Source organism: Archocentrus centrarchus, chromosome 5 (assembly GCF_007364275.1).
Source record: "Archocentrus centrarchus isolate MPI-CPG fArcCen1 chromosome 5, fArcCen1, whole genome shotgun sequence".
Taxonomy (NCBI): domain Eukaryota; kingdom Metazoa; phylum Chordata; class Actinopteri; order Cichliformes; family Cichlidae; genus Archocentrus; species Archocentrus centrarchus.
This window is the reverse complement of record NC_044350.1, coordinates 11679140-11694521: the sequence shown is the minus strand read 5'-3', so window position 1 is coordinate 11694521 and position 15382 is coordinate 11679140. Positions and strand designations below refer to the sequence as shown.

The 15382-nt window shown below is 39.0% G+C and overlaps 1 protein-coding gene across 3 annotated transcripts in view; it reads right to left on the bottom strand.

Annotated features, from left to right (window-relative positions):
• cita (citron rho-interacting serine/threonine kinase a) overlaps positions 1–15382 on the bottom strand; it is a 39051-nt gene that overhangs the window by 13211 nt on the left and 10458 nt on the right. For 2 of the 3 annotated variants that reach the window (XM_030730232.1, XM_030730231.1), the window contains exons 11-31: positions 14363–14468; positions 13616–13759; positions 12935–13054; positions 11498–11668; positions 10660–10713; positions 10515–10568; positions 10088–10228; positions 9839–9967; positions 9149–9244; positions 8731–8847; positions 7973–8082; positions 4943–5117; positions 3733–3930; positions 3447–3500; positions 2556–2753; positions 1402–1595; positions 1148–1283; positions 929–1033; positions 642–782; positions 329–436; positions 38–230 (exon numbers count right to left, since the gene is read on the bottom strand). In XM_030730232.1, coding sequence (XP_030586092.1) covers positions 38–230; positions 329–436; positions 642–782; positions 929–1033; positions 1148–1283; positions 1402–1595; positions 2556–2753; positions 3447–3500; positions 3733–3930; positions 4943–5117; positions 7973–8082; positions 8731–8847; positions 9149–9244; positions 9839–9967; positions 10088–10228; positions 10515–10568; positions 10660–10713; positions 11498–11668; positions 12935–13054; positions 13616–13759; positions 14363–14468 — 2744 coding nt within the window. The remainder of the gene's footprint in view (positions 1–37; positions 231–328; positions 437–641; positions 783–928; positions 1034–1147; positions 1284–1401; positions 1596–2555; positions 2754–3446; positions 3501–3732; positions 3931–4942; positions 5118–7972; positions 8083–8730; positions 8848–9148; positions 9245–9838; positions 9968–10087; positions 10229–10514; positions 10569–10659; positions 10714–11497; positions 11669–12934; positions 13055–13615; positions 13760–14362; positions 14469–15382) is intronic. The other variant, XM_030730233.1, reaches the window with a different exon arrangement.

Genomic DNA, 15382 nt, shown 5'->3' with positions numbered 1-15382 from the left:
ACTCATCTATCTGGTCAAGCAAAATTTCTGTCCCTACCCTCTTCTCTGAGGGATCGCAGCTCTATCCTCATCTTCTGCAGAGCTTCTTCCAGCTCTGCACACCTTGAACGCTCCTTCTCCAAAGCCAGTTTCATGTCACTGTACTGCAGTGGAACTGCCGGCTGGGCTTGTGGAGCTAGTGCCCCATTAGTTGTGGTGCCCACATCCTCCCGCCGCCGCCCAAATATACCCTGTTCAAAGAGAGAACAGTACTCAATTGCTTTACCTTCAAGCTGATTATTAATCTAACATGGCTTGTACATAGATTTTGTAAATATTTTCCCCACACCTTCTTTTTTTTAGTGGGTTGGTCCATTTTGGCCTGAAGAAAGTCAATGAGTTTAGTCTGCTGGGAGATGGTCCCCTCCATTTTCACCTTCTCATGGGAATATACCGCCTGCAGGCAGGAAAACAGAAGCTCAGAGAAGGAAATACTTCTGAAGACAGCTATGAAAAGATTTTCCACTGGGATTGTATGACTTAAGATTACTCTATCCTTGTTACCTGCCACCATCAATGGCACTATTTTAATATCCAGCTGGGACTCCTCCTCCCTGGAGACCACAGTATTTTATTTTATTGCAGAATACTGCACTGAGCACCTGTATATTCTCCAGCTGGTACTCCAGATCGGTTCTCTCTGTCTTGAGCATGTCAGTTTGGTCCAGAGCATCCTGCAGACCTTGGGTCAAACGGAAAATGTGGCTCTTCTGGAGGTCCATCTGCTGCTGGAGTTTTGCTTGCTGCATGGACACCAGCACACAGATATTTCTGGTATAATTGGCTAACAGCAGTAATTGAGTAATAGTTATAACATAACACCAAGTAATCTAAATCTCTTGAATATGTGTACAAATATCATGCAGGTTAGTTGAATTTCACTTTCTACCTCTTCCATCAGCCTTTGTTTCAGTTCTCTCTCAGTCTCCAATTTCTGCTGTAAGCTGCGGGCATTCATCTCCAGCATGGCATGTTTCTTCTCCAGATCATTGAGCTGTGAGAACATGTGAGTGTGTGTTATTCTCTAATTCATTCTAGCTACAAGTCTGGCCATATATTTGAAAGACTGAAGCTGGGGTTAAAGTTAGTTCATGGATGACAGACTCACAGTATCAGACAGACTTTCGGCCTTCAGTCTTTGCTCCTTCAAAGCCTGTTGCAGGGCCAGGATCTCGGCTTTATGCTCTTTGACTGCCAGTTCTACTGCCTGGCGGGACTCAGTGCTGCGCTGGTCTGCACGCAGCCTTTGAACACCACAATAACAAATGTTACTGATGGTTAAATACTTTATTTATAAATGGAGCTGGCAAACAACAGTCACTTTCTATGTAATGAGTGTACGTATAAATTTGGGAATGTTACCTGTTCTGCTTCTCATTGTCCAGCAGTCTTTGCAGGTCTCTGGCACGTCTCTCGGCTTGGCTTTTTTCATCCTCCAGAGCTGCTCTCCAAGCCTCCCACTGCCTCTCCTTCTCCAGCAACTCATCGTTTAGGGACTCCAGCTCCACCACCTGCTCCTCCAACATGCTGCATGTGGTCTTCAGTGTCTCAATGTTCTGAGAGCATAAATGAAATAACAGACTGAAGAGAACATCTTTCCCAGCGTTTGGCAATACCACGTGATTGTTGTCTCTATGCATTTTCACTGACAGCACATGATACAAGTATTATGATACAATGATTTATGATGTATAATACTTTCTTTGGCCGTGAGCATGAATATTTGAGGCAAAAATTACAAATAAACTGGGTTAAAATAAAAGTATTCTAAATAGTTACTTTATTTTATTTTTATATTTTTTAAATCTGAAAATATATTGCTGACAATATCTGAGCAATTAATGTATCTTTCCAGTGAATCTACTGACCTGGTAAGCAGCTAATCTTTGAATTTAGGTTTAGTCTCTCAGGAATACGCTCCTTTTTATTAATCTGATGATATCAGATGGTGTCAGCACTATATGTGAACAGCACACAGGTGACAGAAGACACTGACTATATGCATTTAGTGGTCAGAGGCACTGGACAGCAGCAGAAACCATCCATGACATGGTGCAACAGTGGTAACTTCATTAATGACTTATAAAAAAACACGGTGACAAGATCGTACAGCAAATTACAGTGTGTACACTGCTTCAAACAGCTGAGCCACACAGACTCAGACACAGACAGTTTATAAGCTAGTTTAATATTGTCTGATCTTTTTACCAGTGCCGTGTTGTAATGTTTATGGAAGTGTTCCCATAACTACTAGGATATAACCCCTCTAGTTATTAAAGTAAGTATAAAAATAGAACAGCCTTGTTCAGAAAAATCTGATCTAATATATGAGGCGTCACTTGGTATATGTCACTGTCAAATCTCACCTGTAAGTGCATTAAACAGGTTCATTCAATCAGTGAAGCCCGGCACATTAACATAAAAATGATTCATGTCTGCATAACAAAGCGACACTGAACAAATTTTTGAAGCCAGCAATTTTGCATATCCCATGTCTGAAAAAGGGATTTTGTTACCTGTTTCTGGTTGTTGAGGTGCATCTCTCGGTCAGCCACCTCCCTCCTCAGGCGGTCCACTTCCTGGCTGAGTTGTAGCCGATCCTCCCTCTCGTCTGATGCTTCATCAAGCTGTTTGGACAGGTAGAAGTTCTGGCGGTTCAACTCAGCGTTCTCCTGGCTAAGCTGTGTCAGCTGTTCCTCTAGGTCAGTGATCACCTGAGGAGGCACAAAAAAGCAGATGTTCACATGTGGAAATGAGCAGATATTTTAAGGTTTCATGCACAAAAGCTGGCTGTATTGTAATGGTTCTAACTGTTAAAGTGCAACCCCAAATCCAAAAAAACGTTGTGACACTGTAAAACATAAATTAAAAACAGAATACAATGATTTGCAAATCTCAGAGCCACAAAACTGTTGTTTCACTTTGCCTTTGAATAATAAGAATTCTTCTCTATTTTAACCCCAAGATAAAGAAGATGATTTGCTGAAAATTATATATGAACATAAACATGTTCATCTTACTTTCACAGGAACTTTGTAAAAAGAATTGCACCAAATTGGAACCTAACAGTTGAATTAAAATGATAAGTCTCAGTATTTCTCACACAGGTAACTGAAGTAATGTGTTGGCTGTGCATCAAAAAGATTTTTGTCTTTGTGACAGCAAATGTAATGACCATTTATAAAAACAAAACAAACAATTCCCCAGTAAAATGCTAACAGAGTGCTCTGTCACAGCAAGCTGCATTTTGCTGCCAAAGACTTGATTCAGTAGACTACATTGCTATATTAGAACAATCTTTTAAAGCTACACATAAATCACTATACATTCAAAATTGTTGTGAAACATTTGTACAGTTGTATCACCTGCTGCTGAAAGTAGAGACAAAAGGCTGTGGAATCACTTACTGAACAACTGTCTCTTAAGGCATCAAACTTTCGCTGAATATCGTCTCTGTGGTTCTGGAAGGAAGAAGAGCAAATGAGGAAAAATTCAACCAAATCTGAGTATGCATAATGTATAATAATGAAGAATTCTGCCAATACTAACAGCATTGTTTCTAAGAGGCACTGTAAAAATCTGTTACTTTTTTAATAATACAGACTTAGATCCAAATATAGCAAACAGTGAGCATCTGCCTTACTTTGGGTGACTATGATTGCATACATGCGTGCTTGCACTTGTTTGTCGTACCCTGAGGGCAGTGATCTCCTCCTCCGCCTCAGCAGTTGTCTCTTCCAGCTCAGTCTTAGCTTGCTGCAGCTGACTCTCCAAGGCAAGACGTGCAGCCTGTAGGCTGCTGATTTGGGACTCACGCTCCTGCAGGGACAGGGTCAGCTCTGACACCTGTCTCTTGATCTCCAGTTTCTCTTCTTCATGTTCTAGACCCATCTACAAGACAGAGAGGGTTAAGGTGAATACCGAGTTGATATTATAGCAAATCAGACCACTAACACATTGTTTATGAATATCATTTTTCTGTATTATTTTAACCTAAAGTATCACACATACCACATTTTGGAAAGCAGGACTCTAATAAAGAAACACTGCTGGAATAAATATACAATTTTAATTAATCCCAGGATATGTACTTCCTACTAGCAGATACTGAAATGTAGTCTACTAAAAAAAAAAATTACACAAGAGTTCATTTAGCTGTTTCATAAGTGTTTCACAGATGGAACGGCCGATCACGACTGAAGTACATATTTGTGTGTATGAGGACAGTGTGTATGCGTTTAAGCGAGAGTGCAGAGAGGCCAACAATTAGTGCCAATCTGTGTATCATGTCTCAGTAGGGAAGACCGTGTGGAGGTAGAATATGACATCCAGTCAGCAGGCTGTCGACCAGGAACGACGACAGACAGCACACCAGGGGGTGAGCGCTTTCAGAAGAAAGGAGGGGCATTGTGTTCCTCTCAGTTCTGTCAGAACTTCTTTTTATAGAGCAAGTTTGCACTGGGTTCATAAAGACATCATGAAATTAGGGGTGCATTTCTCAAAGTGACCAAGAAACATTATGTACTTTAAAAAAAAAAAAAAATTAAAAACCTAACATGAGTTTAATGCTTGCAAGCACTTATTAAACAGTCTTCCAGGTTAAGGGTAAAGTGTCCATGCAAAATGCTCTCAACCTGCTTCATTTTCTTATGGTTTTAGGATTTTCTCTATTGTCAGCCAATAAACTGCACAGCTCCAGTGATAAAGGAATTTTGTAAAGAGTGCCAAAGAGTGCTGTGTTTAATTAGCTGTTTATCTGAAAGGCATCTGAGCTCGCTTACTGATCAGCTGCCCTAATCCCTTTTGTGGATGGTAAGGCCATACCATGTGCCAGTTAACATGAATTACTCAATCTTGAGCTTGAACAGATTTTGCACTGTCTCTCTGTATCCGGCTGCCTCACCTCCCGCAGCCTGCTTTCCAGCTCCAGCAGCCGGGTTCTCTTGGTTTGCTCCTGCTGACTCATCTTCTCCAGGTGCTCCTCTAGTTTGGCATTTTGGGCCTCAAGCTTGCCTGCCTGAGACTCCAAATAAAACTTTTGCTGCCGAAGCTCTGAGATCATTTCTTCCTGGGCTTTCCTGACAAAAATACAAACAGATGCCTATTATCTTACACTAAAAAAAACAAAACAAAAAAGAAGTATATTGAAACTAGGGCTGCACCAATTTAAAATATTAGTACCTGCTATTTGACAAATTTTTATTTTATACATCAGTATCAGCCCAGAATGCATCTCATGCATCTCTAATTACAACTACAATAAAAGCAATAATTTGCAATGAATGTAAACCTGATATTTACTCGAAAACAGTACAAAGCCAACATATCAAATGTGGAACCTGAGAAGCCTAATTGCTTCTCAGGTTTGGATTTAATCCCAGTAACACATTTAAAAGATAAATTGGAACATGGGCATGTTTATTCTTGAGTTCCAACAACATGCTGCAGGAAAAATGTTCCATTCCTGCTTGATAAAGTATTTCACCTGCTAAATATTTCAGGGCCTCCTTTGTCTTATTTTTTATTGCATAAGGCGCCAAATGTCTTTAAGGGGGAAGGCTGCAGGCAGGCCAGAGCTTTATATTTTTTTTTGGCAGAGCTGTGCTGCAGTAATGCATATGCAGAATGTAGTTTGCCATGGTCTTGCTGAAATAAGAAAGGCCTTCCCTTGCTTACCTCAGCAAAAGCAAGTCATTTGGCATCATATGTTGCTCCAAAACCCACATTTATCTTTCTTTAAGTGTCCCTATCTCTCTTCGCTTGAGGAGGATGAAGCATCCATGATTTCCAAAAATAATTTCCAATATTCTTTTATCAGTTTTGTCATTTTCCACTTTGCTTTAGTCCATCTAAAAGCAGTGCTTCTTGATATTGTTTATATGCATTTATTTTTCCCATCAAATGTTAAAGTTGTAATGTGCATTTGTGCATTAAGATGCACTTCTGAAAATGCCTTTTTGAAGTGCTCCTCCTTAGCTTAGTTTCACAACCAGATCACAACATATTTTCTCAGCTTTGCTCCTTGAGAAATTTCTCAAGATTATCTAAAAATATTATGTGTCGTAGACGATTTTACATAGAGAATTGTTTATTTGGTCTAAGAGGGTTTCAGTGTTTACCTTTGAAAGACTCAGCCTCTCTGGCGTTTCTTGTTTTGTACCCAGTTATTACCTAATGCTACTTAATTACTGTGAATGCTGCAAAGCATTCACAGTATTGTTCTTGTACTCCAAAAACTTTTGGTCGCTAAAAACTCAAGCAGTGTTTGGGCTACAGACACCGTTCTGGTATCAAAACGTTCAGCCTCTTCTGGAGATTTGTGCTATTACTTTTCTTTTTTGTAACCTTTATACTTTTTAAGATATTGAACTTTTTATAATCTTCATTTTTGCCATTCAAAATGAATGGGGAAGTTTCAAATCCTTTTCAAATCCTTTCAGGATTTAAAAGCTAATAACTTCAGCATACTTTCAGCTAGAAAAACCATTTAAGCTTTAAAATGAAGCCAAGTCTTTCAGCTATTCAGCTATTACTTGGTGTTTCAAAATCTTTTACGGTTTAAGCACGGTGAGCGTTTAAGTTTAAGGTGTTTTTTCAGCCGTTTCAGAGTTCATAATGGTTGTGTATTGCGTTTGCTAGAGTGGGAGCCTGATTAGTAGAGTGGGAGACTTCAAAACTTTCAGGTGGAAAATTTATTTTTAAACTGCCACTGTGTCCACACTCTTTGCGCTACAGCCATCATTTTATGCTCAAAATGTAGAGCTGCGTCTCTACTTTCAAATAATGTGTCTCTAAACCCTGTCAAATGTACACTTTTTAAACTGTAAGCGTTCAAACAGAGGGAGTACCTTCCAACTCCTTCATTAACCTCCATAGTAATTTCAGAGAGCTGATTTTCTCCAAAGCAGAAATGAGCACCTTTTTTAAACTGCTCCCATGGCCACACTTTTGAGCCCAGGAAAATAAAAATTACACCACTGTTTAGAGCAGGTCCTTGTGACGCTCACAGTTCAAAGGTGATTTTGATAGGAGCTACGGTTTTTGATTTAGAAGCAGTTATTTGACAGGTGCGCCGAGGCAAATTTGACAGAGTGCATGCATCTCAGCAGCTAAGCAGTGCACAGGTGTTTTCAATTGGCGCATTTACAAGCATGCAGCTTGGCAGAGCTCTCCAATATGTATGCTTGCAAACCTCACTGCTTGTGCGACACTACTGTTGGCTCAGTGGTAGAAAAGGGGACTATCAATGCACAAGAAGCAGACAGGGCAGGTTCAAGTCCCACTTTATCCCACACTTAAAAAATTTTCCATTGAGCATTCATTCACCAGCTTAAACTCTTTCAGCCAGATTTAAGCTCTTTGGAGCATTTCCTGGCATTTCAGCTAGAGACACCATTTAGGCTTTAAAATAAAGCCAAGCCTTTCAGCTATCCAGCTGTTCAGCTGTTGAAGCTCATTCAGCAAATAAAGTTTCAGCTCTTGAAGCATTTCTTGCCTTTTCAGCTGCAATCTTTCAGCTTCCAGCATTCGCAGTGCATTTTCTTCAGGAAATGCTTTTTCTAGTATCAATATGTTCTTTGAGATATTTAACTGGGAGCAAATTCAAAACAAACAAATATTTTAGCATTTAATGTCATCTTTGTACCATTAAATCTAGCATTAAAAATGAAGCTGTTGAATTCTGTTTTTAATATAGGTTTTATAGACCACACTAACTTCTTTGGTAAGGGACTTATATATTGTATTAAGATTACTTGAAAGTGCATTTCTTGTATTTAATCTTAGAGATGACACACAGTTTACACACAGCGGGGACAGATCTGCCATGATGCACAAAGATGTAAGTGCACACTAATTAAGCAGTTGGAGGCAGTCAGTGTGCATGAAGGCCCTCATCAAAGCACAGTGTAGGCAGAAGGTCTAGTTAACTCACATATTCTTCTGGGTGTAGATGCTGCTGTTAGCGGCCAGCTTGTTAGCCTCTGACAACTCAGCGATGCGCTGCTCCAGGTTCTTCATCTTTGAATCCATAGCATTAATGGTCTGTGGGAAGAAGGGAGAAGCAAAAACATGCTGTAAATCACATCCCAGCACAATACACTAAGGATATATTCTCCATTGACTGATAACCAAATTTTGGTCAGAATATGGGACACACATCATTCAGCTGCACAATTTTTAAAGGCAGAAGAATGTTTTACTTCAGAAAAATCCCATTAGAGACCATTAAGGTGTTGTCAGAGTCGTCTACTGTCAATGTCAGATGACTACCTCTAAAAGCTTCTTAACTGCCTCAATTCTACCATATTAACCAGATTAGAACTTAAGCCTGGGCTTTATAGTGCAACATGAAGCATACTGCGATTTAATCTGTCTTCCTAACCCGTACATGAAAAACTGAACTACCATAACAAATTAGAGTGTATAAAAGCAAATGAAAAAATATATTTACCATATTCTTAAAATAAATTCATAGGTGACAGCTTTCACCCAATGAGATTATATTGGGAATGATTAGTAGTAAAAAAGTAGTAGAAAAAAAAACTCCTTTAAATCAGATAACTATATATCCTGGTTTTCTTCTAATATCACAAATGTTAAAAAGTTACCTTTAGGCTTTGTTTCAATCTGAGTATGAAATTAAAAAAAAAAAAAACATGCCTGAGATGATATGAGGTTGTGTTGCCTTACTGCTTTCTGTTCACTGATGAGTTTACAGTTCTCCCTTGACTCTTCTTCCTGCTGTGCCCTCCTGGCCTCGAGGCTCTCCTTGTCAGCCAGGTCTGCTTTCATCTGGGCCTCAAGAACCTTGATCAGTGAGAGCCAGTGAATATTGCGGGTTTTAATTTGACACATTCCTATTTAGATTCCAGCCTGCCATGTGACGCAATCATTCAATGATATGGTTGTAAATGTATAACCTGATGTGGAAACATTAATTAGTGTGGTGTCACATCTCAGTGTAAGAAATGTGACAGCTCTGACTTAATCCATAGCAACACTTATTTAAAATGTCAGGACTGACTAAAACTGACTAGAGCAAAAATATATACTAACATTTAAAAAAAAATATATCTGCAACAGTCTGAAAAAGATTAAGCAGACTCACTTTGATCTTGTCTTCATAAAGCCTCTCCTTTTGAACCAGTTGCGTTTCCATCCTCTGAGCTGTCGACTGGGCATCCCTCAGGTTTTCCTCCAGTTCCTGGACAAATTACAATCATAAATGAATAAAACTAACATGATAAACACAAATAAAATATTTGCCTAGACACTTTAATTTAAAAAAAAAAAGAAAAAGAGAATACAACTTATTACATACAAAAACAAAAAAAACCTAACACACAAATGATAAGCTGAAGTACTCTAAACCTCCTGATTTACACAAGAAATAATGCCACATCTATTTATGATGATGACCTCATGATGTCATCTATTAAAAACAGAGGGAAAACTGTTCTACTACACCAAAAATACATTTTTAAAAAATTTAGGAACTTGCATGGAAAAGCTGGAAATCCACAAGTCGACTGCAGTGATGCCTGCTCATGCTGACACTGGTAAAATCCTGAATATGTTAAAGTCTATTTATGCACCAAAACTGGATAACTAGTAGCCATTTGTGATGGCTCAGCTATCTAAGTGAAGAGTATGTAGTGTGTACATGTGTGTTCTCAGATATCTGGTGAGGACAGACAGAGAGAGGGCTGGATGAATGGGAGGAGTGGGCAGTGGGGTGAAATTAGGGGTGGGTGGAGTGGTAGAGAGTATTAACAAGTCTTATCTGTAGCTCTCTCACCAGGATCTTTTCGGCCATCTGCTGGATCTGTTGGGATTTGGTCTGAATGTCGTCCTTCAGCTTATTTTCCCGCCGCTCAACCATCTCCAGCCTCTTTACCTGATTCTCAAGCGTCTTCCTGCCCTCCTGCTTACACAACAAAAAACGTAGCAAGGCTAATTACACAGAAAATTGCAAGATGGTCCAATTGTCAAAAAGGGTATTTAACATACAAATAGAAACCATTAACAATGCAGGTTAGTCTGGTACCTCTGTCTCCCTAAGACGGCGTTTTAAAGTGTCACTAGAGTCGGTTTTGCCTTTCAGGCGCTCCAGATCTCGTTCCAGCCGCTCTTTGGCCTGCCGAACATTCTGTAGCAGCTCTGTGGCTTCTGTGCTCGCTTTCACTGCCTGGGGAAAAATCAGGAGGTCAAAGGCTGTTAGTGGATCCCAAGACAAACATCTTCATATGCTTGGGCAATTCATGCCCACTAGGACAAAAAGCTATTCTAGTGAATAAATTGGGGAAAACAGAAGAAATGACTGCACAGCTTCATCCTGGATACCTGCTCATGCAATATTGGTCTGCTTTTTCAGATGACTAGGAAAGATTACAAACTCCAAAGGCTTTATTTAGTGAAATTTAGGTAGAAAAAAAAAACAATAAACAATGACAGACAGTTGTGAAACAATCTACCTTGGACAGTTTGTCTTGGAGCTCCTGGATTTTCACCTGCTGCTCAGAGTTAGTCTTAATGAAAGAAAAAAAAAATGTGACAAAACTCAAACTTTGGGATAACTACAGCTCTGCAGACTGCACACATTTGACAAAGGAAAAATACCTTTTCAAGTTTGGAGAGAAGCTCCTCCACCTCAGCTTTACCCTGCTCTTTGGCCTGAAAATGAATAATACGATAAGAATTGAGAATTAATTTGGCCCTAAAATATCTGATTCACTTAAGTAAAGCAGCTTAGCTCCAGAAATTACTAATGATGGAAAGAGAATTAATAAAAACCTATGCAATATTGACTGCAATGAGCTACAATAAAGTGTATGAGGTTGCCTTTTCTGTGATTTATAGTATGCATATTATCATTCATTTATTCATTCATTATTCTGCAAGAGGGCGAGCACAGCAGCAGAGACAACATTTTTCGCACATTTCTCCGTCTGAAGGATCCCTCCACAGCATTCGAGCCAGGAGGGAGATGTAATCACTACAGCAGCATGCCCTGGGTCTGCTCTGAGGTCTCCTCTCAGTCTGCCATGTACAGATCACCTCCAAAGGGAGACATTCTGGGCCCTTCCAAACTCTGTGACTGTATCAATTCATCTGAGAGTCTTTGAGGTTTTATCCACACAACTGTCAAATGTTTAACTCTTGAAATGTAAGTAACATCCTGGTGGATTGGGAATGCAATTTACACTTGAATCACACTGCATTTTTTATGATCAAAAGCCAAAACAGAAATCAGCTTCTTCTTCATAATTCACAAGAGCTTATAGCAAGTTTGTATTTTGCTTTCAGTAGGTAGAAAACTGTTAATAAATGTTAAAGCTGCTCTGAGAAACAAAGGAAAACGTGCATACTCAAGCACAAACAAGTGTGCCTGCTATTCAGCGCACATTTGCATTGATGTCACATGACCTCTAAATTATATGGTGAAACATACACATACCTTCTGGATCCTTTGTTGATATTCCACAGCTTTCCTTTTGAGCTCCTCACTTGTTTGTCTTGAGTCTCTAAGTTCAGCTTCATAGAGGTCGCTGCGACGTCGGGCAGCAGACAGATCCTCCTCTAACTGCCTGATGGTCACCTGCATTTCCTCCAGCTGGGCATGGTACTCCTGAGGGTAAATACAACATACAGCAGCTAACAAAATGAAAAATAAACCTCCCTCGCTCAGTAGCACTTTGGACTTGGACATGTTGGTAAACATGGAACTGTTGAAAATGGCTCCTGAGCCAACACTGAACAAAAATATATTTCATATTTCATTTTTGAGTAATCGAATAATACTTATCAATCAGCAGAGTTTCAAAAAGCTGTTCTTTATTGCCTCATTTTTTTTTTTTTTTTTAATTCTTCAATAAAGGTTATTGTGCAATGTCGTCCCCCGCCCCAAATTTTTTTAATTGATTACCATAATTTGAATGTTTTATCAAAAAGTATGAGCAGCAAAGGTTTGTTTGGGAAAGTTTGAACAGGAACTCAGCTTTTACTGCTGGCAGTACCTGCAGCCAGCTCTATACTGACTAAGATGTGCTTCACAGATCTGCTGACACTGTTTCATTGCACAGTGAGCTATAGAACCTGCAGTGCAATGTAACAATGACCATTTATCATCAAACGCGTCAAAATCAAAGACAACAATTCAAGAATTACCACTCTAAAGTTGAAAATGCCAACTTTGCAAAGGGGGCTTCTTCCTGACAGGGAAAAAAAAACTGCTAAAGTCTGTAAAAAAAAAAAAAAAAAAAAAAAACATGCCAGAGTGATATTGGTGTGAGGTAAAGGCTTTAAATACTTTAAAATCTAATTATTGATCTCTCATCCATTCTGGAGCCAGATTTCCAATTAACGACCACATCCAGGTCCTAGGTTGAGTAGAATGGCACAGATTTTATTATCATCCCAGTTCAGCTTTGATTTGTCTTTTAAAATCATGAATGTGTATTAAAAAAAAAAAAAAAAAAGTATGTCACCTCCCTGAGCAAAGGGTTGGTGAATAGCTAGACTGATGATCAAGTCTCCACTTTTGTACCTTGCAGGGATGCCATCTGCAGGGATGACCTTTGAGTGCTAAGGACAAGGGAGTCCTCAGAGGGAAAGCCCTACCTGTGTTACAGGGACACACTGAGAGGAAATGTAATCTCACGCCTTCTGCAAGGACTCCTCTATCAGTTACAATGGTATAAAGACAGCACTGTTGAAAATAATTTCCTCACAAAACAGTATGCAGATGCAGTGTTGAGGCATTTTTTTCCCTTTCACTACACATTTTTATTATAAATACCTTGAAGTGTCCATGAAATAATTCTTCATCTGCACCACATCATTATCATAATGAGGAGGAGGACTCAGAATCATTTAAATGAGAAAATTTACATACTTGCTCCTTAATTTCTTGCAGCTTGTTGCTCTGTTCGCGTATGTCGTGCAGCAGCTGCATGGCCTTGTCGTCCTCTCTAGAGACCTCCACTCGTGCCTCCTCCAAGCTTCGCTTTAGGCTCTGCAAACCCACATGTGTTTAAGACTTTGACACAAAGTACAGCAACATGTAAAAAAAACCCAAAAAGCTAAATTTAGGTAACTGTATTCTCCTAAGCTCTAGGCTACCGTTTGACATTATCAAGTGAAAATATGACCGACAAGTTAGACAGTTAAAGCTGCAAAATTTTAAGTTGAAAAACAACTAAAAGATACTTGTACAGAAATTTTTACATACAGTACGTCTTTGCATCACAAAGCTAGAAGGAGCTTTGAAAAACTGCAGCCAATGGCGCCAACAACATTTCTGCTTAATCAAAACTCTAAGGTAGAGAGGAAACAATTTGTTTATTGAACCTGTTCTAAAAGTTGTCAACTGCAAGTCTACCATGTTTGATACAACAAATTAAGCACAACAGTGCTACATGCATTTTAGTCATTGTAGTGTGCCTCTTCAGTGATTGTGCTACTCTTACAATCTGCATGAAATGGTGGATGCATTTTTATAACAGATGGACAGCCTTCAGGGTGGAAGAGATTAATTCAATAAACACAAATGGACAATGCTGGTAGTATGACTCACGCTGCACTCAGTAATGTAGGTGGCAAGATCTTGCTCCAGGATACTCCGTTGAGTCTCAGAGGCCTTGAGCTCCACATCCTTCTGGTGGAGAACTGACTCCAGGTCAGTCATTTTACGCTGGAACCTGGAGATTTCCTGCTCCATCTGAACACAGTAGCGAAATCATTAAAATCACTTATTTAAGGTCTTCACCTGATTAACACTGTACAGCAGTTTTTATAAAGTTATGGTTTGTGTCACAAATGCCTTCTGAATCTGAACTATAAAAAGGTACTTAAAGTGATGATTTACGATAAATCAAGGGTCTGTTAGCTGTAAACAATTTTTCTAAACAAATTCCCAACTAAGAATGCTTTAAAACAAGTAAGCTGTTATGTTTTTCACACTACAAAATGAACTTGGCTTGGAACAGCACCAACAGACGCTTCCTTGATCTGTGTTAGGCCAGTCAGCCAGAATAAATACAAGAAATCTGCTAATAAAATCCACAATAATGAAGTGATTTTGCTCACTACAAAGTTCCAAAATATGGAAGCACAACTTCAGTTTGTCTCCAAATATAAATAAATAAATAAATGAATAAATCCCCTCTTCTTTCCAGAATGTTATTTGCAAATAACAAAGGACAGAATTTACTGGGGCTTTTCTAAATTACACTAAAGCTTAAAGCTGTTAGCGTTAGTTAGCTGTTAGTCTGCGATGACGTAAAACAAAGAATGAAAGCAAAAACTGGCTGCACAAGCTCACCTTGTGACATTTGTCTTGAGTTTCTTGTAGTTCTTTGCTTTTAAGATGCAGTTTCTTTTCCATGGAGTTGGTCTTAGCAGGAGAGTTGAGGCCTGCAGACACTGACCTGGGCCAACAACATTTAGATAAATTGTTGAAACACAAATATTTCAACAATGAAAATGGTGCAAATGATGCTGAAATGTGCATTGCAATAATTTATCCAAACAAACATTCACTCTAACTAGAGGCGATGCGTTTTCTCTCTTTCCTTCTTTCCTGTCAACCTTTTACAATCAACAGACCAACATATGCAAAAAGCACCAAAACTCTATGTAAAAAAAATTACAGGAAAAAAAAAAAAAAACATCAATTAAAAGTGATTTGAATGATCAGTCTCACTTTAGCTAAACAGAATGGGGATGGCTGGCAGTGTAATATCACAACATAAGGACACATCACATAACAGCAAGCCTTATAGTCATTGTGTCTGTAATGAAGTCGGGCAAAATGCAGACACAACACCCACACGTCATAAACGAGCAACAGAAACCAGGAGCATAAAAGCTGACTCAACCTTCCTTTTGGAGTGGAGTGTTCTGAAGAATAACTAGTAATAATAATAATAATAATAATAATAATAATAATAATAATAATGCTCCTGACAACAATTAGGACAACATTCAACAGAGCAATTTTGACATAAAGGAGAGGAGTATATGTGTGTGTGGCTCAATAGCTAGATTTTATTTTATTTTATTTTTTTGGCTGCAGTATTATTAGGACAGAACAGACGGCATGAACAAAACAGCCCTGTAGACCTGGGTATGTTTGCTGTTTGCCTGACAAAATAATTTGACAGGAGAATTTGGGCTATGCTGTTGCGTGGTGTTGCTCTTCAGAAGGCTCAGAGCGAGTACAGTGCATTCTTTTTTTGTTTGTATAAGGTAATGTTCCATTTTGTTTCCATTCTCTGCAGCAACTGAGAGCACTGAGCAAATTTTTCCCATTTTGTTGACCAGAGACAAGGAAACTATGAAT